Below are 25,135 nucleotides of genomic sequence, written 5' to 3'. Positions count from 1 at the left end.
TATTAATGATTTCCATCAATTCAAAGATCATCCAGGCATTATTAAAAAGGCTGTTGTAGGAATTCCATAATGCACTTTCTTTAAAAAAGTAAACAAGTCACTTGCTTAGTTTGATTAGGTGTGACAGATGATTAATGTTGGACTGACTGACTTTGACAATAGGTCATCAATTTAAAACACGGCAAAATTTTTCCAGCGTCTGAATGATGCGGGTAATGGTGAGGAAGTGGGGAGAATACAATGAGAATGAAAATATGACTGGAAAGGAAAGTCTGATTTACTCCTGAAGGTTTCAATAGCTGGATGAGGAAGTTAAGCCACCATAGTCCAAAAGAACCACAGACCCAATCAGTCATTAGAAAGAGATGACTGGTGATGGTTTAACCTGAAGGTCACCCATGCTTCAGGTGAAGGAGGAGTTTGAGAAGGAAGGAACTTCATGGTAACTTCAGCTGGCATGGGAATTGGACCCATGCTGCTGGCATCATGTGCATAGTAAATCAGTCATCCAGCCAACTGAGCTAACTAACCCCAAGTGGCACAGGCTCTATTTACTTTCATCAGATGGGCCAAGAGGCCAAGGAGTAACATATGAAGTTTAATTTAGATAAGTGTGAGATGTTGCGTTTTGGTAAGGCAAACCAGGGCAGAACTTATACAGTTCATGGTAGGGCCCTGAGGAGAGTTGCTGAACAAAGAGACCTAGAGGTGCAGAGGGATCATCTGCCCCTTGAAAGTGGATTGAGTGTAGGAGTTGGGAGGTCATGTTGCAGCTGTACAGGACATTGGGAGACAATGAGGTCTGCACATGCTGGAGCTCAGAGTTGAGAATGTATTGCTGGAAAAGCACAGCAGGTCAGGCAGTATCCGAGGAGCAGGAAAATCGATGTTTTTGATGAAGGCCTCATTCCTGATGAAGGCTCCGGCCTGAAACGTTGATTTTCCTGCTCCTCGGCAATTTTCCTGCTCCTCGGATACTGTCTGACCTGCTGTGCTTTTCCAGCAATGTACTCTGTACAGGGTATTGGTAAAGCCACTTTTGAAATATTGCATTCAGTTCTGTTAAACTTGAAAGAGTTCAGAAAAGATTTAAAGGATGTTGGTGGTATTGAAGGGTTTTAGCTACTGGGAGAGGCTGAGTGGCTGAGGTTATTTTCCTTGGAGTTTTGGAGGCTGAGGAGTGACCTTATAGAGGTTTATGAAATCGTGAGGGGAATGAATAGGGTAAGTAGGCAATGTCTTTTCCCTGGTACGGGGAACTCCAAAACTAGGGGGCATAGGTTTAAGGTGAGAGGGAAAGATTTAAAAGGGGCTTGAGGGGCAACCTTATGCAGAAGGTTGTGCATGGGTAGAATGAGCTGCCAGGGGAGGTGTTGGAGGCTGGTACAATCACAGGATTTAAAAGGCATCTGGATGGGCATATGAATAGGAAGGGCTTAGAGGGATATGGGTCAAGTGCTGGCAAAGGGGACGGGATTAATTTAGGATATCTGATCAGCATGAATGAATTGGACTGCAGGGTCTATGTTCCTCGCTGTATTAGCATCTCATTATTACCTAATCTCACTTCATTTATATGCAGGTTGCTACTTACCCAGGCAGTAGAGAGAAATTAAATGGCGTCAATTTTTAGCTTGGAATTCAGAGCAGTTACTAGGAGGCTGCAACTTGCAAGCATCTTCTCTGAATATTCATATTGGCCAGTTTTCCTCCGCATTCTCAGGCATGCTTCGTGGGCAGTGGACTGTTTGCAACCTCCAACTCAGATTTTGGCATCAAGAAAGCAGCCTTACCACATCATTATGACAAATGTACAATGCCAGCATTTCATCAATGCATTTTGGAGCTCACTGACACCTTGCATTGCAATTCTTTTGTCAAGCCACTTTGCACACAGGGACAGACACCCATCTCGTGCATCAGAACAGGGTGACTCTCAGATCTTTACCTTGCTTTCTTAGTGCTCACTCACTTTGCACCAGCTTGGACACTCTTTGCTTTACCTTTTTGCCTTACCTTCCCTTTTTAATTTTTGCTGCTTCATTTGGAACCTAAACCCTTGCACACTTTGCTCATCACAATTGGGGCAGGCAGAGATGGAGCATGATGAATGACAGAGAGCAGGGAGAGTGGCAGCAATGTCCTGAAGAGGAAGAAGAGGACAGTGAGCAGGAGAAGCATCACCTTCAGCATAAGAGAGTGCAGCATTGGATGCAAAAAGCAAGGCAGGATTTAATTGGTACCCACTTCCAACAGATCAGAGTTGGGTGACATCATTCATTGACTGAAAAGTTTTTGATCTTCAAAGGGCAAGCTGTCCCTGTCTAGTCCCAAAAGAGAGCTTTTTGATTAGGTTCCTTACAGTGTTGAAACAGGCCCTTCAGCCCAACAAGTCCACACCGATTGTCCGGAGAGTAACCCACCCAGGCTCATTTCCCTCTGACTAATGCACCTAACACTATGGGCAATTTAGGATAGCCAACTCACCTGACGTTCTTGCTGCTTCTTTCTTCGCTTTCTAGTTGTTTAATAACGGTCATTATTAGCAACTGTTTGAAGGCTTCACAATATCTGATTCTCTATCATTTGATGTTTACAATGTGTTATGTCAAGATGGGCGCTGGGGAAAATGTAACACTCCTTCAGAAATGGTGGTAAAATTGCATGGTGCTAACATCTCTGGCTTTGTCCTTGTACCTGCAGCTAAAATGGAAGCGAATTAGACTGGTGATGATTTGAAGTGCTAATATATTTGTACATATGGCACATTTTGTCTGCAACGATGTGTCACCCATGTCAACTATGTACCTTTGGATGTTTTTCTTTTCCCTTAACCCTCCTACTACAATAATGTGAGGTCCTGGGACCCCAAGCTGGAGTGGAAGGAGCCTGTCTTCTAATGGAGGGGCAACTCTGGGGGCATTTGTGGCTCGAAGATCTGGACATGCTGGGAGTGTCCAGCCTCAATGCTGGTTTACCCTCCTTGTCTTGTACTCCCACAGGATTAGTGCAGGGCTTGGCTGGAGGGGCTGGACATCTCTGGATTATACTGAGAAGAGACTTCAGGAGAGGGCCTGTGTGTGTTCCTCCTCTGTCCAGGTGCACACTGGCAACCCTCTGAATCCTTGAGTCGAAGGAACTCTCGGAGTGAGCTCAGTGTCCCTCATATCGCTATCACCTTGCCATTGATGCTGAGCACCAGTGGCTAACTGGGATGCGGTGTGGGTCTGCATTCATCTCTGGCAGCCACTGAGCATCTTGCTGGACCTGAATCTCCATGGGAACTGCCAACCCGTCTATGGAGACAGCCAAACTCTCACATGTCAAAACCAACACTTTATAGAGAATGTTAGTGGACACCTTCTGCCTTGGATCCAGTCAGTGAGTGCCTCCAACAAGCCTGCTGCCTGTTTTTCACATTTACATGAAGTTCTTACCAACAGATGCACTGGAGTCTTCTCTTGTTTGGTGCTAGGTGGATGCTTGGTTTTCAGGAGCCCTCAGAGTGCTAGCTACCTGGGACATTGCTTGCTCAACAACTCCAGTGAGATTTCAGCGAAGTGAAGCTCTCCAGCATACGGTTCACACTCTGCTCTAGCTAAAAAAAAACCCACCGAGATGTCATTATTGACAGAGACTGTGTGGATGTCACTGGTGGCTGCAGAAGACAAGAGAAGAAATGAGTTGCTGAAGTCAGGGAGAAGCTTGAGTCTGAAGAATGTGTTCACAGTGGTGGGAATAAGGGAGTACCGCAGCACTGGGCTGTTGGGACATGGAGGCCTTAACACCCATTACAGGAGCAGTCTCCATCCTCTCCTCTTACAGGGAGAGCAGACTGATGTTGCCCATCTTGCCATCATTCCCCTTCTACCCTATTGTTAGTGTTTCACCCTGCACTAAGACAAAGGGAAGGATTGAGTGGGGTGATGCCTGGCCCAACTGTTGGTGCAGTTGCCAGAAAAGTGGTAAACTGTCCGGAGTGAGTAGGAAGCACAAAGGCGAGGTTGGCTCAGTAGTTTGGGGGATGGGGTAAGTGAGAGGCCTTGGGGAAAGATGCTCCATGCAATAGCCGCCACAACATGGTAAGCTGCTGCATGCAATGGTGAAGGTGATAGGCCAGGAACCTTAGTGGAATGTGGATGCAGTAGCGAGGGAGAAGATGGTGGCACTTAACCTTGTGGAGAGCAGCAGGGCATCAACCTTTTGCCTGCAGTGCTAGGAGTTTAGATTAGATTAGATTAGATTAGATTACTTACAGTGTGGAAACAGGCCCTTCGGCCCAACAAGTCCACACCGACCCGCCGAAGCGCAACCCACCCATACCCCTACATATACCCCTTACCTAACACTACGGGCAATTTAGCATGGCCAATTTACCTGACCCGCACATCTTTGGACTGTGGGAGGAAACCGGAGCACCCGGAGGAAACCCACGCAGACACGGGGAGAACGTGCAAACTCCACACAGTCAGTCGCCTGAGGTGGGAATTGAACCCAGGTCCCTGGCGCTGTGAGGCAGCAGTGCTAACCACTGTGCCACCGTGCCGCCGAGTTGTTGTTCTGCACCATGGTTATCATAGTGACCGAGATGACATCTTCAGACTGACCTGGCAAGGTTTGATGCTGTCATCTCCTCTTGTGGCCTAGGAAAAGAGGACAGCTGTCCTCTCCATGGCTCCATCCAGCAGGACCTTAGTCACTGTCAGCAAAGCAGGGTATCAATTTGCCTCTCTCAGACCTGGTCTTTTATAGGACTTAGGAACAGCAGTAAGCCATTCAGTCCCTCGAACCTGTTCCATCATTCAGTGAGATCATTGTGGTGATTTGTGGCCTAACTCCATATATCTGCCTTTGGCCCATTATCCTTCATACCTTTGGTTAATAAAATTTTTCTATCTCCGTTTTAAAACTAACAATTTGTCTAGCATCAGCTGCCATTTGTGAAAGAGAGTTCAAAACCCGGAACACCCTTTGTGTGTTGTTCTCCCTAATCTGTCCAGGGCAGTCTGGCCCTAATTGTTAGACTATGTCCCCTAGATTTAGAATTTTCAACCAGTTGAAACAGTTTATCTTTATCTACCCTGTCTTTTCCTGTTTATAATCTGGAAGAATTTAATCTGATCATCCTCTAACTTTAATTCCAGAGAAAACAGACCTAATTTGTACAATCTCTCCTCATAACTTAACCCTGAAGTCCTGGTATCATTCTTGTAAACCTACATCCAAGGCCAGTATTATCAACTCTGGTATGGTGCCCAAATCTGCTCACAGAACTCCAAGTGGGGCTAACCAGTGCTTTTATATAGCTGTGGCATAAATTCAGCATCCTTATACTCCTGTCCCCTAGATATAAAGGCCAGCATTGGATTAGCTGCCTTAATTATTATCTGCACTTGCTCACAGTATCTTAAAGATCGATGTACCTGAACTCCCAAATCTCTTTGGACATCTACTTTATTTAACTTTATACTGTCTAGAAAATGTCCTGACTTATCCTTTTTGGTCCAAATGGATAACATTGCACTTGCTTACATTGAACTCCAAATGCTGCAGTTTTGCTATTCATCTGGTGTATCGATATCCTTTTGTAATTTTGTTATCGTCTCCACTATCTACAATAATCCTAACTGTTGCACCACCTTTCCCTAGCTGCCATTTGTTCTGAAAAGCAGGGTCTCTGGACTCAATGTTAACTCTGCTCTCTCTCCACAGATGCAGTCAGACCTGCTGAGATTCTCCAGCAATTTGCGTTTTTTGTTCAGATTTCCAGCATCAGCAGTTCTTTTGTGTTTTGAAAAATTCATTTGTGGAATGAGGGTGTCACCGGCTGGCCCAGAATTTGTTGCCCATTCCAGTTGTGAGTCTGCAGTCAATGAGAGTCCAGACTCCCATCAAACTGTTATCTTCTTCTGTTGACACAGATAGGGAAAGGATTTCTAACTTTATGATGTAGCCGTAAGCTTTCTCCAACCACCCCCACCCTCCTGCTGAGATCTCATTTATCAACAGCATTGTGTTATTTACAAAAGATAAGGAGGTGTCAAGTGCTTATGGCTTCTATTGTTGAGACTTGAAAGATTTGATGATTTGCTATAACTATGCAAACACTATTTTTAAAAAAAAAACTTTGGATGAGCTTTTCCATACAGGCCACTGCCAAAGTGCCAAAAGTTGCAACTAAAGTGTATAGGGCGTGTGGAGTATGTGGCATGAGTTGGCATGGAGGGGGCAGGAGGGTGATGGATAAGAACTTTGGAAGTTATCTTTCAGAATGCAGAGTATGGTTCTTGACCCCTCTGAGATCCATGAATGGGACAGGAATCAAGTCTTGACAATTCCACAAAGGTCCAGGTCATTGAATCCGAATGAAGTGAAGTTGATTGTAAATGTATGTACTACAGTCATAACCTGAGAATATAATTTGAGCTGAATTAGGGATGGTTTCATGTTGGAAAAGAGGTGAAAACTTAATTGTGGGGACTTATAAGAAAAATGACCATACATCTGTTTTAGCTCAGTGGCAGTATCATTGTCTCCAAATCTCCAAATTGTGGATTCAAGCCTTACTTCAGCACATGCTCTTATATTTCATTGCAATCTTGAGTGAATGTTGTATTGTTAGAGATATTGCATTTCAGGTAAAACGTTAAACCAAAGCCCTGTCTACCTTATCAGACAGTCAGAAATATTCGGTGCAATTATTTAAAAGATGTGTCTTTTGAGATGTGCAGCTGCGATTTGGTTAAACCTGGAGGATGGCACTTCTGTAGCTTTTGAAAATGCAAACTTCTAGCTACCAAGGAAATGGTTCAGTGTGCAATGTGCATATCACCTTTCACTTTCAGGGATTATTCTGAATCATTTTATTCTCCCATGTTCAATTTTTTTTTTGCACTGTTGATGATTATGTTCGTGATATTTCTTTTGGAATAAGAACTTTTGTGTTTTGAATTCATCCTGTTTAAATTATATCTTGCTTAGTACTTTTGCCCTTACATGCTAGAAAAAGTAGAGTTAGATTCTTAACAAGTGCTGTTTTAAAAATAAATTTTTTCACAAGCATATAGATGCACAAAGTATTAGAGCCCAGCATTGAAACCAGGCAGTTCTGTTTGTTTGCATCAACTTTGTCCACCAAGTTTTAATATAAATATGCCTTTAATCCTATCCCTATACAAAGATGTATTGCAGGAGAGGCACGCCATAATTTGACGTATTCAGTTCAATTATGAAAGAAGATTTCTGGTCAGTTCCCTAAAATACAGGAAACTATTGTGTGAAATTGCATGGAAATTGAAATTGGCTTAAATTCAGTTAAGCAAAGGAGTTTATGATTAAGAATTTATGATTAATTGAGGAGTTTCTTGTATTGTTGAGCTGTTTTGATTTTGCTTGGATTGTACATGAGGACAATACTGCCTACATTCAGGTATAGATTTACTGTTTGTGTGATTTCACCATCAATGTTCTATTCAGACAGCATCGTAGGGATCTGGTCAGTAAGCTTTTTAGCATTCATAATTCCAGATGTTGGACTGCTTTCGCTCTGACTTAACGTAGTTTTGCATGAACTAGACGGGTATGGTAAAGTCGTTCTCACGTACTTTAGAGCACCATGGAGATATCAGCTAAACCTTTAGGATTTTTTATATTCTCAAATCAGATTATCTCTCAAATCAGATTCTCTCCCAAATCCCAGCCATTGATAGTCAGCTGGTAAAAGCAAAAGGATTATGTTGTTGTTCTCACTGATGGCAGAGTTGAATTGCAAGAACAAACTGGAATGTTCTTATTCCTCTATTTGGAGGAGAGATGCAGATTTGCAAGAGGTTACCCTTCACCCTTTCAACCTGTTTTATTTTGGTGTTACACTATAGGTGCCTTTTTATTTCATGTGTTGAGAGTGAGGACTGCAGATGCTAGAGATTAGAGAGTGTGGTGCTGGAAAAGCACAGCACGTCAGGCAGCATCTGAGGAGCAGGAGAATTGATATTTCAGGCAAAAGCTCTTCATCAGGAATGGGCTGATGCTGCCTGACCTGCATTGCTTTTCCAGCACCACACTCTCATCTCTTTATTTCATTAATATTTCAATATTTGATATTGAAATCAAACCTCTCTGATTGGAAATTGATGATTCTTTCTTCACCTCAATCTGTACTCAGAACGCCATCATAATAAACTCCTAATTGTGTTTTCACTAATTAAAGAAACTGGTTTGAATTTTCCCATTTGCAGTTAGTACTTTTACAAGTGAGATTCACAATGCCCAGTCCATCATTGCTCACAGCAACTTTTCTCACACAGTCCTCTGTTCTTCATCTCATTCCCTGTATGTTGGGCATCTTTCTCATGTGTTTGTACAGCAGTAAAGGTAGAAGTGCTTGCCTGCATCTTCCAGTGCTCATGCTACTGGTGCCATATTTATAGGTTGGGCAAACACCATTTCAGACATTGTAAGTCAGAAACTGACCCTCACACTGTAGTGCTCCAGAATGATCTCTGCAGATACCACCCAGTGTGGGCAGAGACATAGAGCTACTATGGACAAGGTGATGGAGCAGAAAGCAGTGCCATGTCCTGCTGATCACTGCAGAAAATCACAGCAGCAGGTTCAAGGCATCTGGATTGGGATAACTGCTCAGATCAGTACAGTATTGCTGGCATTAAAAAACACACAGAAATGCTGGGAGAATGGTCAATGATCTGCATTCTGTAAACATAAGTGCCACCATCATCTGTCTGCTATGTGACACTCTTAGAGCCACTATTCTCTCTAAATCTGCCACTGCATATGTCTCTCACCAAGGCAAATGGACCCCGTTTCTCACTATTGCACACATTGTACCCACTTAACAGCCCTCCCTCTCATCGTCCTCAAACTATTCACCCATCCTGAGCTCTGCATTTCCTACTTAATCGCTAGGGACATCTCACCACCTCTGTATTGAAGCACGCAAGATTCTTAGAGGATTTGACAGGGTAGATGCAGCAAAGCAGTTTTCTTTTGTGGGACAGGATAGAAGCAGAAGACATAATCTCACAAAAAGGAGTCAGCACTTCTAAGACAGATGAGGAGGAATTTCTTCTGAGGCTTCTGAATCTGTGGAATTCTTTGCCACCCAGGGCTGTTAAGGCTGGGTCATTAGTACGTTCAAGGTTGAGATGGACTGATTTTTATTCAGTAAGGGAATCGAGGGCTAAGGGACAAAGGCAGAAAAGTGGAGTTGAGGTTGGTCAGGTCAGTCACGATCTCACTGAATGGTGGAAGCAAACTTGATGGGCTAAATGGCCTGCTCCTACATTTTATGGTCTTGGTCATAAAATCATAGAGATGTACAGAAACAGACCCTTCGGTCCAACTCGTCCACGCTGACCAGATATCCTAATCTAATCTAGTCCATTTGCCAGCATGTGGCCCATATACCTCTAAATCCTTCCTATTCATTTACCCAATCAAATCCGTTTCTTGTGGTCTCTCACTCCTGCATCACCACTGACTTCCATCTACTTTCATCATACTCAATTCCTTCCTTTGTCTAATAGCAGGGGAAGTTCCCCAGGTAAGTATAACAATTGTCAACTTGCATCAGACCCTTGGACATATGAGATTCAGAAGATGTCAGACCCCTCCAGCCAGCTGTCTCTCTCTACTTTGTCTACTGTGGAACTCTAGTGCGCTAAATATTCAGTCAGTTCAGCACTTTTCTAAATATGTTTAACATTTTCTAATACTATATAGTTGATTTATTTTAAAATTCCAATTAGTTCACTTTTAAATTTTTTTTTCAGAATTCATATTTTTGCCTTTGCTTTACTTGTGCGGACCCAGCTTCATAATAGTATGATTTTAGTTTATTTTTAGAAAGACTAATGATAACAACTTAGTGACTTGATGGCTGTACATTGACTGTCCACCTTTTGCAACCTGCCATTTCCACGTGTATTCCAATATCCCCTGGTTCAATGACAGTGTTCAATGTCAGCTAATTCATCTTGGTGACAGTTTACATCAAATATTCTGAGAAATGCAAACGCATCAAAATAATCTAATCTGACATCAAATACCTCATTCTTTCTTGACAGGTCATCATGATTGGAGATGATATTGTGAATGATGTAGGTGGAGCCCAGCAGTGTGGTATGAAGGCTGTCCAGGTCAGGACAGGGAAGTACAGGTTAGTGAATTTACAATCCTACCCTTCAGAAGACCCTTAAAGGGTTTAATGAAAATGACTGCACATCTGTAGATTTAAATGCCACAGAAAATCATAGCACAGCTAAGGCAATGGGTGGAGAACTTTATGAAAGGTAGGAAAGAAAATAGGTGTATTCCAAAAAGCTTAGACTACATCTTACAGTAAAGGAGAGTCTCTATTAAAAATCATAGATGTATTTTAAAAAAACTGTAGGCAAAGAGATATTTATTTAGTATCCATTTCAATCTAATCATGTTGTAAATTTTTAAAGATTCATGATATTCTTGCACTCCAACTCTGTGGAATGGCAGACGGAGGAAAGATCAGATGTTTTCTTTTGCATTTGGCAATGATCCATGGCTGTCATAGGCCTTTTTAAACTTCATTCGGACTTGTATTTTTACATCACAAATGTTATGGAGGTAAGCGTATGTAAGGAAGGCCAACTGATACAATTTCAGTTTTAAGTACATCCTACAGTTAATCCCAAACCACAATTATCTAACTGCCTTTTGAATAACTTAAAGATTTTGCTTTTACAGCAGGAGGCTGTCATGGACAATGAGTATTGTTTATTCTTAAATTAAGAACTACCTGACATTAGTCTTGAACTTACATTGCCAATTTAGACTTGGATCCTTTTATATCAAGGTTGTGATTTGGCTTGGAATAGTATTGGCAGTTTGAAGTTGAAGCTTTTTACTGTATCATTCACTGTAAAATGCAAGTGACAATGAATTGTTCAGAATCTGACTTAGTATCTGCATAAATGCCTCTGGAATATCCCCTTTCTTTTGCTGCCTTTTGAGGTTAAAGCATCCCAATTTGTCAGTTCTCTCCTCATGTCTCCATCCTCCCAGTTTCTTGGATGTTTTCCTTTAGTACTCCATCACAAGGCCATTGACTGTTTTTTGCCAAAAGTGTCTCAGGCCCAGAGTATGCATGTTGAACACTAATAATCACCTACAGTCTCTGAACACCTTTAAATATAAATGAGACCACAGGATAATGCTACTTCTGGGATATTTATAAAGTGAGATTTTAATCATATTGAGATTGAGTTTTTTTTTGTAGCCTAGCAGGCGTTTGACATACTTTGCATTTTTTTTTGCTATTACTGAGGGTTGTTGCTCTCCAAAGGTCACATTTCTGAATTCTTTCTAATTTATCTGTATACATGCTGTCAAGGATGAAAGAAGAATTTGGTTTATAAAAGAAGCATACAACATATTTCATTTGCTGGTCATCTTTCAAGAAAGATTCTGTTTAATGTCTAGTCTTGCATTTTAATACTCCAAGAAAAAAGGAGGGAATTTATTAATGTAATGGAGACGTGTAAACAATAGCTACTTGCATTTGTCTAATATCTCTTAACCCTGTCATTTTTTAAACATTAAGATGACTGCAAAAACTCAACAATTGAAATTAAGCAGCTTAAATAAAAGAGGACCCACTTTTGCATAAATTCAACATAGAGTCATAGAGATGTACAGCATGGAAACAGACCCTTCGGTCCAACCTGTCCGTGCCGACCATATATCCCAACCCAATCTAGTCCCACCTGCCAGCATCCGGCCCATATCCCTCCAAACCCTTCCTATTCATATGCCCTACAAAATGCCTGTTAAATGTTGCAATTGTACCAACCTCACCACTTCCTCTGGCAGCTCATTCCATACACGTACCACCCTCTGTGTGAAAACGTTGCCCCTTAGGTCTCTTTTAAATCTTTCCCCTCTCACCCTAAACTTATGCCCTCTGGTTCTGGACTCCCCAACATCAGGGAAAAGACTTTGTCTATTTACCCTATCCATGCCCCTCATAATTTTGTAAACTTCTATAATGTCACTCCTCAGCCTCCGACGCTCCAGGGAAAACAGCCCCAGCCTGTTCAGCCTCTCCCCATAGCTCAAATCCTCCAACCCTGGCAACATACTTGTAAATTTTTTCTGAACCCTTTCAAGTTTCCCAACATCTTTCCAATTGGAAGGAGACCAGAATTGCACGCAATATTCCAACAGTGGCCTAACCAATGTCCTGTACAGTTGCAACATGACCTCCCAGCTCCTGTACTCAATACTTTGACCATTAAACGAAGGCATACAAACGCCTTCTTCACTATCCTATCTACCTGCGACTCCACTTTCAAGGAGCTATGAACCTGCATTCCAAGGTCTCTTTGTTCAGCAACACTCCCTAGGACCTTACCATTAAGTATATAGGTCCTGCTAAGATTTGCTTTCCCAAAATGCAGCACCTCGCATTTATCTGAATTAAACTCCATCTGCCACTTCTCTGTCCATTGGCCCATCTGGTCCAGATCCTGTTGTAACCTGAGATAACCTCTTTGCTGTCCACTACACCTCCAATTATGGTATCATCTGCAAACTTACTAACTGTACCCTTATGCTCGCATCGAAATCATTTATGCAAATGACAAAAAGTAGAGGACCCAGCACTCCACTGGTCACAGGTCTCCAGTCTGAAAAACAACCCTCCACCACCACCACCCTCTGTCTTCTACCTTTGAGCCAGTTCTGTATCCAAATGGCTAGTTCTCCCTGTATTTCGTGAGATCTAACCTTGATAATCAATCTTCCATGAGGAACCTTGTCGAACACCTTTCTGAAATCCATATAGATCTACCGCTCTGCCCTCATCAATCCTCTTTGTTAGTTCCTCAAAAAACTCAATCAAGTTTGTGAGACATGATTTCCCATGCACGTAGGTCTATCCCTAATCAGTCCTTGCCTTTCCAAATACATGTACATCCTGTCCCTCAGGATTCCGTCCAACAACTTGCCCACCACCGACATCAGGCTCACTGGTCTATAGTTCCCTGGCTTGTCCTTACCACCCTTCTTAAACAGTGGCATCACGTTAGCCAACCTCCAGTCTTCAGGCATCTCACCTGTGACTATCGATGATACAAATATCTCAGCAAGAGGCCCAGCAATCATTTTTCTAGCTTCCCACAGAGTTCTCGGGTACACCTGATCAGGTCCTGGGGATTTATCCACCTTCATGCATTTCAAGACATCTAGCACTTCCTCTTCTGTAATATGGACATTTTGCAAGATGTCACCATCTATTTCCCTACAGTCTATATCGTCCATATCCTTTTCCATAGTAAATACTGATGCAAAATATTCATTTAGTATCTCCACCATTTTCTGCGGCTCCACACAAAGACTGCCTTGCTGATCTTTGAGGGGCCCTATTTTCTCCCTAGTTACCCTTTTGTCCTTAACGTATTTGTAAAAACCCTTTGGATTCTCCTTAAATGTATTTGCCAAAGCTATCCCATGTCCCCTTTTTGCCCTCCTGATTTCCCTCTTAATTATACTCCTACTGCCTCTATATTCTTCTAAGGATTCACTCGATCTATCCTGTCTATACCTTATGCTTCCTTTTTCTTAACCAAACCCTCAATTTTTTAGTCATCCAGCATTCTCTATACCTACCAGCCTTTCCTTTCACCCTAACAGGAATATACTTTCTCTGGATTCTCATTATCTCATGAATCGAAGACTGTTGAATTAAGCCTGTAAAAATTCCTCCTTGTTTAGGTATGTCAGATGTGTATTAGTGACCCAGTAATAAACTGTTTAATCAGAAAAATTACTAGAGAAATAGTTTTGAGCTGGAATGGATGGTATGTCTCCTGAGAAAAATTTGGGCAGGCTAGGCACTTACCCACTCGAGTCTAGAAGAGTAAGAGATGGCTTGTTTTTAAGATTCTGAGAGGTGTTCTCAAGGTGTATGTGTAGAGGATGTTTCCTCTTATGGAAGAATCTAGAATCAGGGCTCGCTGAGCATTTGAAAACTATTAAGGCAGAGGTAGATAGATTCTTGATAATTGTAGGGGAAAGGGGATATGAAAAGTTATCTAAGAATGGGGATTTCGATCAGCCATAAACCTATTGAATAATGAAGCAGGTTTGAGGGGATAAGTGGCCTATGTATTGTGTTTTAGGAGAATCTTTGTGACTGCACTTGTCATCAACAACTTATAATTAACATTTTATGGGAACCATTGTGAAGTACATAGAAAAGTAAAGCAAGCAGCTGTCTAAATAACCAAGGCCTGAGGGAAAGCAGTGAGAATGTACAATATGCCTGTTATTACATTTGAAAATGAAAATTTAAAGCTATTAAACCATTATGCAGAGTATATTTTAAGAAAATTAAATCATGGAAGATTACAATTTTTAATACAGTTTACTTTGATAAGGGCTGGAAATTAAATTGAGTAAATGTGAAAGACAGTGGAAACCTGGAAGTAGAATGTAAAACCAACACAATTACCTTTTTGCGCAGTAAGTCAGCATTCTGCCGCATTTGCATTGTTGTTTTGATACACACATTGAGGAAATTCTGGGCCACACTTTCCGAAAAGTAATTTTCAGTTGTTAAGGGTATATGTTCCATTGCTGTTTGAAATACTGGCATTTGCTGAACCACTTGTTTTGTGACCTAACCTGAGGTGTTCAGGTTTTTGCAGGATTGCTCCTGTGTTGTCTTTTGAACGATTGGAAGATTTTGAACTACCTCTGGGTGGCACTGTGAGCTGCAAATATGGCTTATTGAAACACACATAAATAATTAGATAAATTGGTGACATTTTCCATTACTAAACCAACAAAATAATATTTGTTCTAACCTGCTGGAGGTGAATTTTGCTCTTCTGACTATATCTGTAGTTGAGATATTTGGAAACACAACATTCATTGGTAGTCCAAGGCAATTCTTTCAAGCTTGTGGTTCAGCAGCTAAAATGTACAGATTTCATCGTGTCTTTGTGTGACATTTAAGCACAAAAATAGATTTCCAAAGGATGCCAGTCAGAGTCCAAACTAAGTTGACACAAAATTGGAATTCCCATTTGCTAGGCAGATTTTTCGTGGCCTCCCATTTTAGGGAGCCTTTAATAAGGCAGAAGAGGGGGAATACGTCTGTGTCAGGAATTGTAGTGACCAATGCCTACCTGTCACTGTTGCTTCTACCTGTGCATCTGCACGAGTCCCTCTTGGCCAAGAGCTCTCCAGGACCCTGGTCTCCGGAGGTGCTCCAGTTGTATGTGGCCTGGGCAATTTTGCCCTCACCCTTGTGTGGAATTGCAAGTGTGTGTAACTCCGTGAAGGCCTGCCATGTATTGTCTGTAATGCTGGGGGCCCAGGAGGCAGTGCAGTCGATGGTCCTCCAGTGTTTTCCCATGATGATTCGAGGAACTTGAGGGACTCTTGTCAAAAGGAGATAGGCTGGTCCTTGCAATGATGGATCCACCTGAAAGTCATTACAACAGGAGACATTGTGGTCACTGGTTAGTAGTGGTAATTGATACCTGGTTAATATGACCATTGCAGAGGGATGACCTCTGTTACTTACTTGGGTGGTGAGACATGGATGTCCCAGCATTCCCACAGGATCAGTTCTGGTCTTTCCCCTGAGGGGGTGAGGACATGGATGTTTGGCACCCTCCCACCTGTCTGACATCACTCTGCATGGGTTTGGGATGTAATGATGTAAAGGAGGCAAATGAATAAAACACAAGTGGGTGGCATGACCTTTAGAGCTGGTGCTTTGGAGGAATAGCGCTAGTGTTCCAAGGGAGTGAGGAAGAAGTGAAGAGAAGACGTGGGGTTAGAATGTGGTAGGAGGGGTCCTGACGAGAGTGTGTGAGAAAAGGTATTGCATATGCAGAACAGGTGTTTTCAGAGCCTAAAACCTTCAGATTAGGGAGGGTATAGTGACATGGGTAGGGGTGAGATCGCACAATATTGCACCTATGCTGACAGAGCAATTGAAGATCATTGACTTTCTTCCTGCACTGTTGCCCACCCTGGAGATGGCACCATTCTGGGTTGTGATCTCTGATCAGGAAGACATGGCATGGTGGTGTGGTCTTCTCTGCCAGCCTTCTGGGAAGAGACTGCTCCTCTCCACCAACCTGTCCACAGGTTGCTGGAGGTCCCTGTCTGGGAATGGTGGCTGCCAGTTTCCATGCCATCTCTCCTGATGTCTATCTCAGCCGAGAAGCAGAAGTTACAGATGTCAGCGCCCTTGTGGGTACTCGGTTAGCTTTAAAAGTTTGCATGACCCCCAAAGAATGCTGGTCTTATGAAGGATCCCCACTGAGCAGTTGGTTCCTCTGTGAATGGTGCATGGAAAATGGAGCAAGAATTGATGTGATTCTTGCTGGAGGACTTGAATGATAATTAATGCAGCGAGTATGGTAAGATATGGCAAGACATTTCACTCTGCCTCGCCGTGAGAGTCACTCTACCAAACTGGACGTGACTTGTACATAACCAAAGAAAGCATAACATTTATCCATTGTGACAGAGGTACGGCTCCTTGGACCTTCTCCCAACCTTCTGTCTGTCTGTTTTGACCAAGCTTTTCTTTTGTAAAATTTCTTTAGAAAGAAAACATCTTCAGCTAATCCTCTTCATCTTTCCTAATCTTTTCCTTTCTTGCTCATCATCCAAGTTAACTTCACCTTAATTAGAATTTTAATTGCACTTGCATTCTTATGTGTACATTTATAATGAACATAAGGTGGTTATTCTGGAAGACTGGGGAGGGATGAGGTGAATTGGATTAATGTATATTCTGATGTTTTAAGCTATGATCTACACACACAAACAATTGCAGTAGATTGGTGCAGGACAGTAATAAGATTGTGAATCCTGGATGTTTTGCACTATTCCTTAACCCAGTGTTGAAGCCAATAGCAATGTCCATTATGGTACTGCATCTAAAATCTTATTCACATTAACTTGGAAACAAACCTAGTTTCTCCTCTGCACAGATACAGGATAAACATTGTGAGCTCTTTTAAAATTTGTGTAAGTGCACAATATTAAAATCATAAAATAACAGTGCTTTGTGATGGAAACGCTAATACCTGGCTATCAAATTCTGCAAATAAGTAAAAAAACTAAATCCTTCATTTGTACTCCACCACTATCACTTTCCAATCTCTGGTTATTGGTGTGGACTGGAGCAGCTACTTGTAACTTGAAAGTCTCATTTTATCCAGTCCTTGATCCTTCTCATTAACAAGATTATTTACTTTCACCTACATATCAATAGTAAGTCTCAAAAGCCCTGCTACTCAGCCCTTATCTGTGCCTTTTTCACACACCTCTGGACCCAGCTCTCCTGGTTAACCTATCACTTTCCAGACTACATTAACATCCAAAACTCTGTTCCTCATATCCTATCCTGTGCCAAGTTTCACCTAATCATCACCACTGACCTCACTGACTGTTCCCTAACACTTTAAATTTAAAATTGAATTTGAATTCTTTCTTGGCCTCTTCCCTCTATCTCTAAACTCTGCCAACTCTCCAGTCCTTTCTTCTCAGACCCACTACACCATGACCCTAACTTTTTCTGTACTTGCACCTCTTCATCCCTAATTGGCAACTGATCCTTTGGTGTTCCAGACCCTGTATTCTCAAATTTCTCTCTGATCTCATGTGTAATTGCATTTGTTCCCCACCTTTTAAGATCTGCCTCTTGAACCAAGTGAATTAGCTTACATCATTTACTTCTGCCTCTGAAAAGTGCCTTGAAATGTTTGAATGTTTTGCTGTTGATAGAGGTGCCACAATCTCTCATCCTGTATGTGCACTTGAAACTGCTTTAATTCCTTCATTGTAAACTCATGTGGTAGTCATTTGTTCAGAAAGATAATTTCTCTTGACCCACCACCATGTCTGACTCTTTGCCTTAATGTAGGCATCTGCTTCAGGTCTGGAATTGGGCCAGTGCATTGCATGGGATTTGAATCATTATCTGTCTTTTCATTCTGTGCAGTATTTAAATTCTACCAGATTCAAATCAGAGCTCAGGATGGAATAAATGCATGATATATTGCAATTGTAGTATTCTACCAGAAAATACAAGAGGACCTCCCACTGGAAAATATTTTGTCACCTATTCAGCGCTAATTGAACATGCCCATGTTTAAGATGTTTCAGGGCTCTGAGTTAATTAACATAGTTAACATAATTTTAACTTTGTATGGCATATCAGCCTCATTTTTCTTTTGGCCTGAGCTCAGTCCATTTTTTTCAGTTAGTTTGGCTCGACAGTGAGGCTTAGTTGATGATTTCCATATTGAATCAGTTAGGTTCAAGTGTGCATTATGACTGGATGGTATCGCAGCAAGTCAGGTTAATATTTGATACTGAGAGAAAAAAAAAGACAAATTGAACATCAAAAGTATTTTTCAAAGAAATAGGGTGTTGATGAACTTGGAAAGATGCAAGGTCACTAAGAACATAATAGACATTGGTGGGCATGTGGTTTTTTACATGTCATTTTCCCAAACTTTCAAATACATTTGCACATTTCATATTTCTTTCTAGAAGAAAATCAACCTTGCATGCAAGTTATAAAATGTTTAGTCTGCAGTGATGTGGATATCTGGATTTGATCAAAATATAACCCAGTCCCATTAGATTCTAAAATTAAACCAGAGTAGTTCATTGCACAGTCATTTGAGGAAAAATTGAAAATGTGAACTTGCATTAAACACCAAATATAAAGGCTAAGTTTAAATCAAACTCTCTGATATAATTGAAGTTTGTAGCTATTGGATTAATGAATCCCCTGGGGTCGGTCTTGCCTAAAAGATATTGAAGAGAGGAAGGAATGGTATATAAGGAGAGAAAAGAACATTTTTTATATTTTGATAATTACTGTTATCTAATGACAAGATTGACTTAGTTCAGATTTTTGGGCTATAATTAAAATATAATTTAATAACTTTTGCAATCAGATGTCTTGAAACCTAGCATTTCAAAAAATTGCTTAATCATTATTCAATTAAATTTTAGATACTGCACATTATATTACTGAATACTTGTATTTCTGGCAATTTTCCCCTTCCCTCACGTATTCCCCATCTCTTTGCTTCAGGACACCAAGGCTAATCTTATAGCTTTTAAGTTGTTCTATCTGAGATGTTTTTAATTACAAAAGTATACGTTGTTCATAATTTAAAAAAATCAAAAAAACCTTTATCTACATTCACAGGTGCTAAAGCAGTTCTGTACAGTCTTCTCCAAGAAAGTCAAGCATTGAAATTTGACACATCCTACAGTTCCAAAGACATTTACTCATGTAGGAAAGTGTTTACATGCATTTGAGGCAATGGGTTGTTCTAGCTGAGATTGCCTAACTCAGCATTGGGATGGAGGTCAAAGCTAGACACTTGCTGGTACATTTACCTCAGTAGTATACTGGAGGGTCAGCACTATTTATGTAAGATTGATATGTATTAGATTGTAGGTTGTCTCATGAAACCTAAGATTGTTAATGGTGGATCCCAGATTCTATGAATAACTAGTCATAATTGGCATCAATATGTGTATGTTGATTATTTTTACTATCTCAATATGCATCTTCTTACGCTTCCCATGATGTGTGGAATGGTGCCTTTCAGCATGGGTGGATTGACTCACCGGTAGATTGGATTTCTGGTAAATGGCAGAAAACTGCAGCTGCACACATCATGGCACAACTTAAAACAATGTGGTTCATCTACCACTGAAGTTATACTTGTGTTAAAATAAATTAAAGTGCACCCAAATCAAAAACTGCCAATGGTCATTCAATGTTAACATGAAAAGCCTTATTTGCAAGAGGCACCTGCTTTAGTTTTAGTAATGGTCCCATCATTTCAACTTTTCTGCTAACTAATTTTGACCCTCTATTCTCTTGTTAACTGTTTTGATTCACGTTGCAATCTTAGTTCTCTCAAATTCTGCATTCTTGCAAAATCAATGAAGCTGGGGAATTTGAGTACCAAATCAGCACCAGAATATGTAATGACAACAGAAACACTGCCTAAGACTACAGAATCAATTGGTAGGTGTGAGAGAGCGTGAGAGCGGTAAAGATATATACATGAAATCGAAATACCAAAGCTTTGTTGGAACTGCAGCAATCTTCATGAAAATGCTACTGGTTATGTTTAGATGGTCAGAAATTCACCTGAAATGTGACAAAATCAAGTGTAGAGCAGGAATTAGAGTTCCCAATTTAAGTGACAAAAATTGTATTATTGTGTTATTTCAGGTGCATTGGTATGGCAACATGTACATTCATAATGAAACCCAATTTAGAAAATGATCATTCAGTCCTGTGTAATCCAACCCTGTTCTGTTAGGTGGAAAATAAAACGCAAGAATCATTACTTTTGACACCCTCATGTAATAATTACAAAAATATGATGTGCTGCAGAGAGTCTGTTTCTTTTTCTTTAAAACATCAGTCAGTGTGAGTTTTATTCTCTCTTTATTCTATAGGTTGACTTTATTTTTCAGTTGTTTAATATGGTAAAACGGATAAATTAGCATATAGCTGGGGGAGCTAAATTAAGTTGAACTAGTGGAAATGATAAATCCACACTTCAATTTAAACAACTTACAATTAAATAGATCTGTTTTGGAAAGCCTTTCTGGTAAGCTTGCCACTGTCAGCATGTTTAAAATCATTCTAACTTTGCTGAATACAAAACCAAAAAGGCAATTAATTGAATGCAGTTGTTGAGGAACACGATAAATTAGGGCAGGTGTACTGCCACAATCAATCCAGTGGCTGGACTGCCTCTAATCTGAAGCTAGTCATGCATTTCACTGTCATTTCTGGCCAGGAGTTGGACCATGATTAGTCCTGGAAGTCAAATAAATTCAGTCTTGACCTTCCTAGTTGGTCAATTAGGGTCATCAGACCAGGGAATGGGCGGTGGTTAGCTGGGTTTGTCCTGCAAACGTTTTCCATGGGATAGCCCATCTGGCATTTGGGATCTCTGCCTTTGTTAGTTGAGGTATGAAAATAAAGGAACAGGGATGGTATTTTTCAACTGTATAAAGCACTAGTTAGGTCACAGCTCAACCACAGTGTGTAATTCTGCTCATTGCATTGTAGAACAGATGTTATTGCACAAGAGAGGCCGAGGAAATTTACCAGAATGCTGCATGGGCTGAAGGGTCTGATCTATGGGTAAAAGGTGGGATGGTGGCGTTGTTTTCCTTGGAACAGTGATGGTTGAAAGGGGGATCAGATAGAGGAATGTAAGATAAGGGAAGAGCGTGATTAGGAAAGCACTTTTTCCATTAGTAGAGGGATCACTAACCACTATTTAAGGTAAGAGATAGAAGGCTTAAGAAGTGAGTTGAAGGGAATTCTTTTCATCTAGAGGGCGGTGGGAGTTTGGAACTAATGCCTGAAAAGGTGGTTGAGTCAGAAACTCCCATCACATTTAAGTAGCATTTAGACTCTAGGCCTATGCGTCAAGAGCTGAAATAGGATTAATATAGTCAGATCTTTATTGAACTGAATGGCCTTCTTCTGTGCTGTAAATGTCCATGCATCTATGGGCTATGGTCATTTGAGGGAGTGGGTTGACCGTAATCTGGTGGGGTGGTCTCTAGGTCTACCATGGCATTATCAAGGTTGCAGGCAGCTCACATCTGGGGATTGGTCTGGTTGTATTGGCTAGCTGAGGAAATTGGTTTATTCAGAGTGGGCAATTGAAAACAATACAAAATATCATCCTTTGTAGTCATGTACTAGACTTTTAGTGAAAAGTATCCAGGTCCAGTAGCTTGAACAGAAATCCTAAAGAAAACTGTATTCTATTTTATATTTTCATGTTTAAATTCTGTTTCTTTTAAAAGTGATCAACTTCACTAGGCACATAAAATGGCCGATGCTGATTATATGATTGTATTTCCAGGAGCTTTTGAACCCCTTGAATATTATAGATATTCCTGACACAAAGGGTTTGGAGATGAGCTGTCTGCCTCCAGCCAGTTCTTATTCATAGAATCCCTAAAGTGTGGAAACAGGCCATTTGGCCCATCAAGTCCACACCAACCTACCAAAAAGTATCCCACCTGGACTCAGCCCCCTACCCTAACTCTGTGACTCTTCATTTCCCATGGCTAATCCACCTGACCTGCACATCCCTAGACATTATGAGCAATTTAGCATGGCCAATTCACCTAACCTGCACCACTTTGGGTTGTGGAAGGAAACTGGAGTGCTCGGAGGAAACCTATACAGACACATGCAAATTCCACACAGATAGTCACCTGAGGCTGGAATTGAACCCAGGTCCCTGGCACTGTGAGGCAGCAGTGCTAACCATTGAGCCACTGTGCCCCATGGACAAAGGAAATACTTCAAACCCATTATGGTAAAATTGATGCTAATGCCTTTCCAGTTATCTCATTGACTCACAGTGGAAACTCTGGAGGAGATAAAGCAACACTGCTAGTTTCTTGCCCTTCCAATTAGCCCCCAGTATGGTCCAGTCCATCAGTGTTTGAAATGCCTGTCTTTGTCACATAACTCATATCTAAGCTTCTTGAATTACACATGTATACAATTCTAGGATTCTGAGTCAGTTGCTGTTTGACCTCCTGGCAATGTTCCAAGACTGAGTAGCCAGATTGCACTAGATTCTCCATTTCTGTCCCCAAGTTACTAGCTGGAAAGAAGCCTACACTTTGGCTGCAAGAAGGAAACTTGCTTGACCCAGCTCACTGAGGAAGCTGTTATTGGGCACTGACCTCCAGGCAGTTGTAACTTTATGTAAAACATTTTTTTTCTGTCTCTGGGTTTACCAACATTTTTAACTTATAATTTTTCTCTTGTCCTGTTTTAATTTCATGAGTTCTTGTGTGCATGAATGGAATGGCAAAGCAATTCTGCTGCATTTTGAATGTTTCATTAATCTTCATTAATTCTTTAAGGACTTTGCTGTTGAGCATACCTGCATAAGGGACAAGAATGAAAAAGAGTGTAAATTAAACAATGCATCAGTATCTTGGGCGTGAGGGGGTAAAAGTGATCACAACTTAAATTTATTTCATTCCTTTTATCTGTGACAAAGGTTAATGTAATGCCTCTCTTTGCCCGGTCTCTAACATCTCCAAGGGTTAATGGGGTTGATGCAGAGGGTGTGGTTTCTTGTGTTAGACCTGCTGGTGCTACTGCCTGCAGAAGAGAACAGGAAGAATGAGTTAGCAAAGATGCAGAATAGCTTACACAGAGCAACATGTTTGCCATTGTGCACATACTAGAAGAGCAGAGCACAATGTTGATTATTGAGCAGCTGCCCCTTTCCTGGTCAGCTTATCTCCCTTCCCTCACATTATGGGCTAGTTCCTCCTGTAATGAATTAGAATAGGATTGGGTGTGATGGAAATGGGTGCAGGAACACTTTGTGAGCATTTGTGACCATATAAAATACTAAGCTGTCCCAGTGGTGAGTAGGAAGTGCAGTGGATGGGAAGGATTTGTTTTTGAGTGCTCAACATTCATTTGATGTCCCAGCTGGCAGGTTGAGTCTTTGTGAGATGCTTGTGTAGTGCCAGAGTTAGATTGTGTGGTGCTCCAGTGAGTGTGAACTGACAGAGAGAAGAAACTGCCATATGCCCTTGAGGAAGCACAGACATTCATTGATGTTCTTGCTGCACTGCTTCCTATTCCTTTTCTTGGGCAGTGACACTGACCTGCACTGTGATCTGCTCCTAGGCCAGGTGTATCTGATGGAATAGCCTCCTTGTGCTATTCCCCTTGGGAACTGGATGGACCTTCTGTCAGTGACTCCATCCAACAGCATCAGTAATCTTGGGAGCCAGCATGGATTCCTTATGATGTATTCCTGGGATCCTGGGGACCACGTATGATGGGTCAAGCAATTCATGCAACATCTTCCTGGCATAGATAACGAGCTCAGAAATCCATGATCATGAAAGACGTCCTGCCCTGGACATTGGCAGACATGATGCTGCCTAAGATAATTGCCAACAAACTTATAAAATGGGAAGTCTTGGCCAATCTGTTTATATCCCTGTGCAGCCTTTTAGCTTTATCCTCACAGTTTACTTCCCTTTTAAGCTTTGTATTCATTGTCCCCAAACCGGAATTCATTACCTTCTGTAAACTTCTGAAGCCCAAGCACTAATCTTGCAGTACCCCACTAGTTATAAACTCTTACCCAAAAATAACCTCAAATCATACAATGGTTTCAGAACAAAAGAAAGCCATTCAGCCGCTTGCGTCCATGTCAACCCTCTGCAAAAGCAGTTCAGCAAGTGCATCTCATGCCCCTATCCTGTAGCCTTGAGTTTTCTCCATTTACTGCTTATCCAATTCTCTTCTGAAAGCTATGATTGAATCTGCCTCCATCACTCTCTAGGCAGTGTGTTACACATTTACATGATACATGCATTACATTTGCTGCATAAACCACTCTCTTCAATTTTCCTACCGAAAGAGAGCACTTCAAACTTCTCTGTATTGTATTTCACCAGCCACATTCTAGTTATTTTCTGTCAGTTAAGCCACCCTCAACTCAAGCTAATATTCTTCTCCTAATCCTACCAGCTCCAGTTTTGTGTTATCTCCTCTTGTGTAGCACCTTATTGAGTATTTCTTGAAAATCCAAATGCACCACATCCAGTTCCCGTGATCTGTTCCTTAAAACCTCAAAAACTTTTAACAGATTGGGCAAATCCAAATTTCCTTTCCTAAACCCATATTGATTCTACCCAATTTGGTTGTGATTCCTGAAGTGTTTTCATATTGCATCCCTAGAAATGACTCTAGCATTTTCCCCACTATTGAATGTCAGTCTACCTGGACCGCAGTTTCCCTGTTTCTTCTCTGCTTTACTTGAATAGCAAAGTTTCATCTACTAGCTCTCTATCTGTGTGCATCATTCTAACATTAAGGGAAGCCTGGCATATTAAATTATATTGGAGGAGAAAGTGAGGACTGCAGATGCTGGAGATTAGAGCTGAAAATGTGTTGCTGGAAAAGCACAGTAGGTCAGGCAGCATCCAAGGAGCAGGAGAGACGATGTTTCGGGCATGAGTTGATGTTTCATGCCCGAAACGTCGACTC

The 25,135-nt window shown here is 41.3% G+C and overlaps 1 protein-coding gene across 1 annotated transcript in view; it reads left to right on the top strand.

Annotated features, from left to right (window-relative positions):
• Positions 1-25,135, top strand: part of lhpp (phospholysine phosphohistidine inorganic pyrophosphate phosphatase) — a 169,953-nt gene that overhangs the window by 85,492 nt on the left and 59,326 nt on the right. The window contains exon 6 of the mRNA XM_060842424.1: positions 10,086-10,177. Coding sequence (XP_060698407.1) covers positions 10,086-10,177 — 92 coding nt within the window. The remainder of the gene's footprint in view (positions 1-10,085; positions 10,178-25,135) is intronic.

This window comes from Hemiscyllium ocellatum, chromosome 22 (genome assembly GCF_020745735.1).
Source record: "Hemiscyllium ocellatum isolate sHemOce1 chromosome 22, sHemOce1.pat.X.cur, whole genome shotgun sequence".
Classification (NCBI taxonomy): domain Eukaryota; kingdom Metazoa; phylum Chordata; class Chondrichthyes; order Orectolobiformes; family Hemiscylliidae; genus Hemiscyllium; species Hemiscyllium ocellatum.
This window is presented reverse-complemented; position numbering and strand designations above follow the sequence as displayed.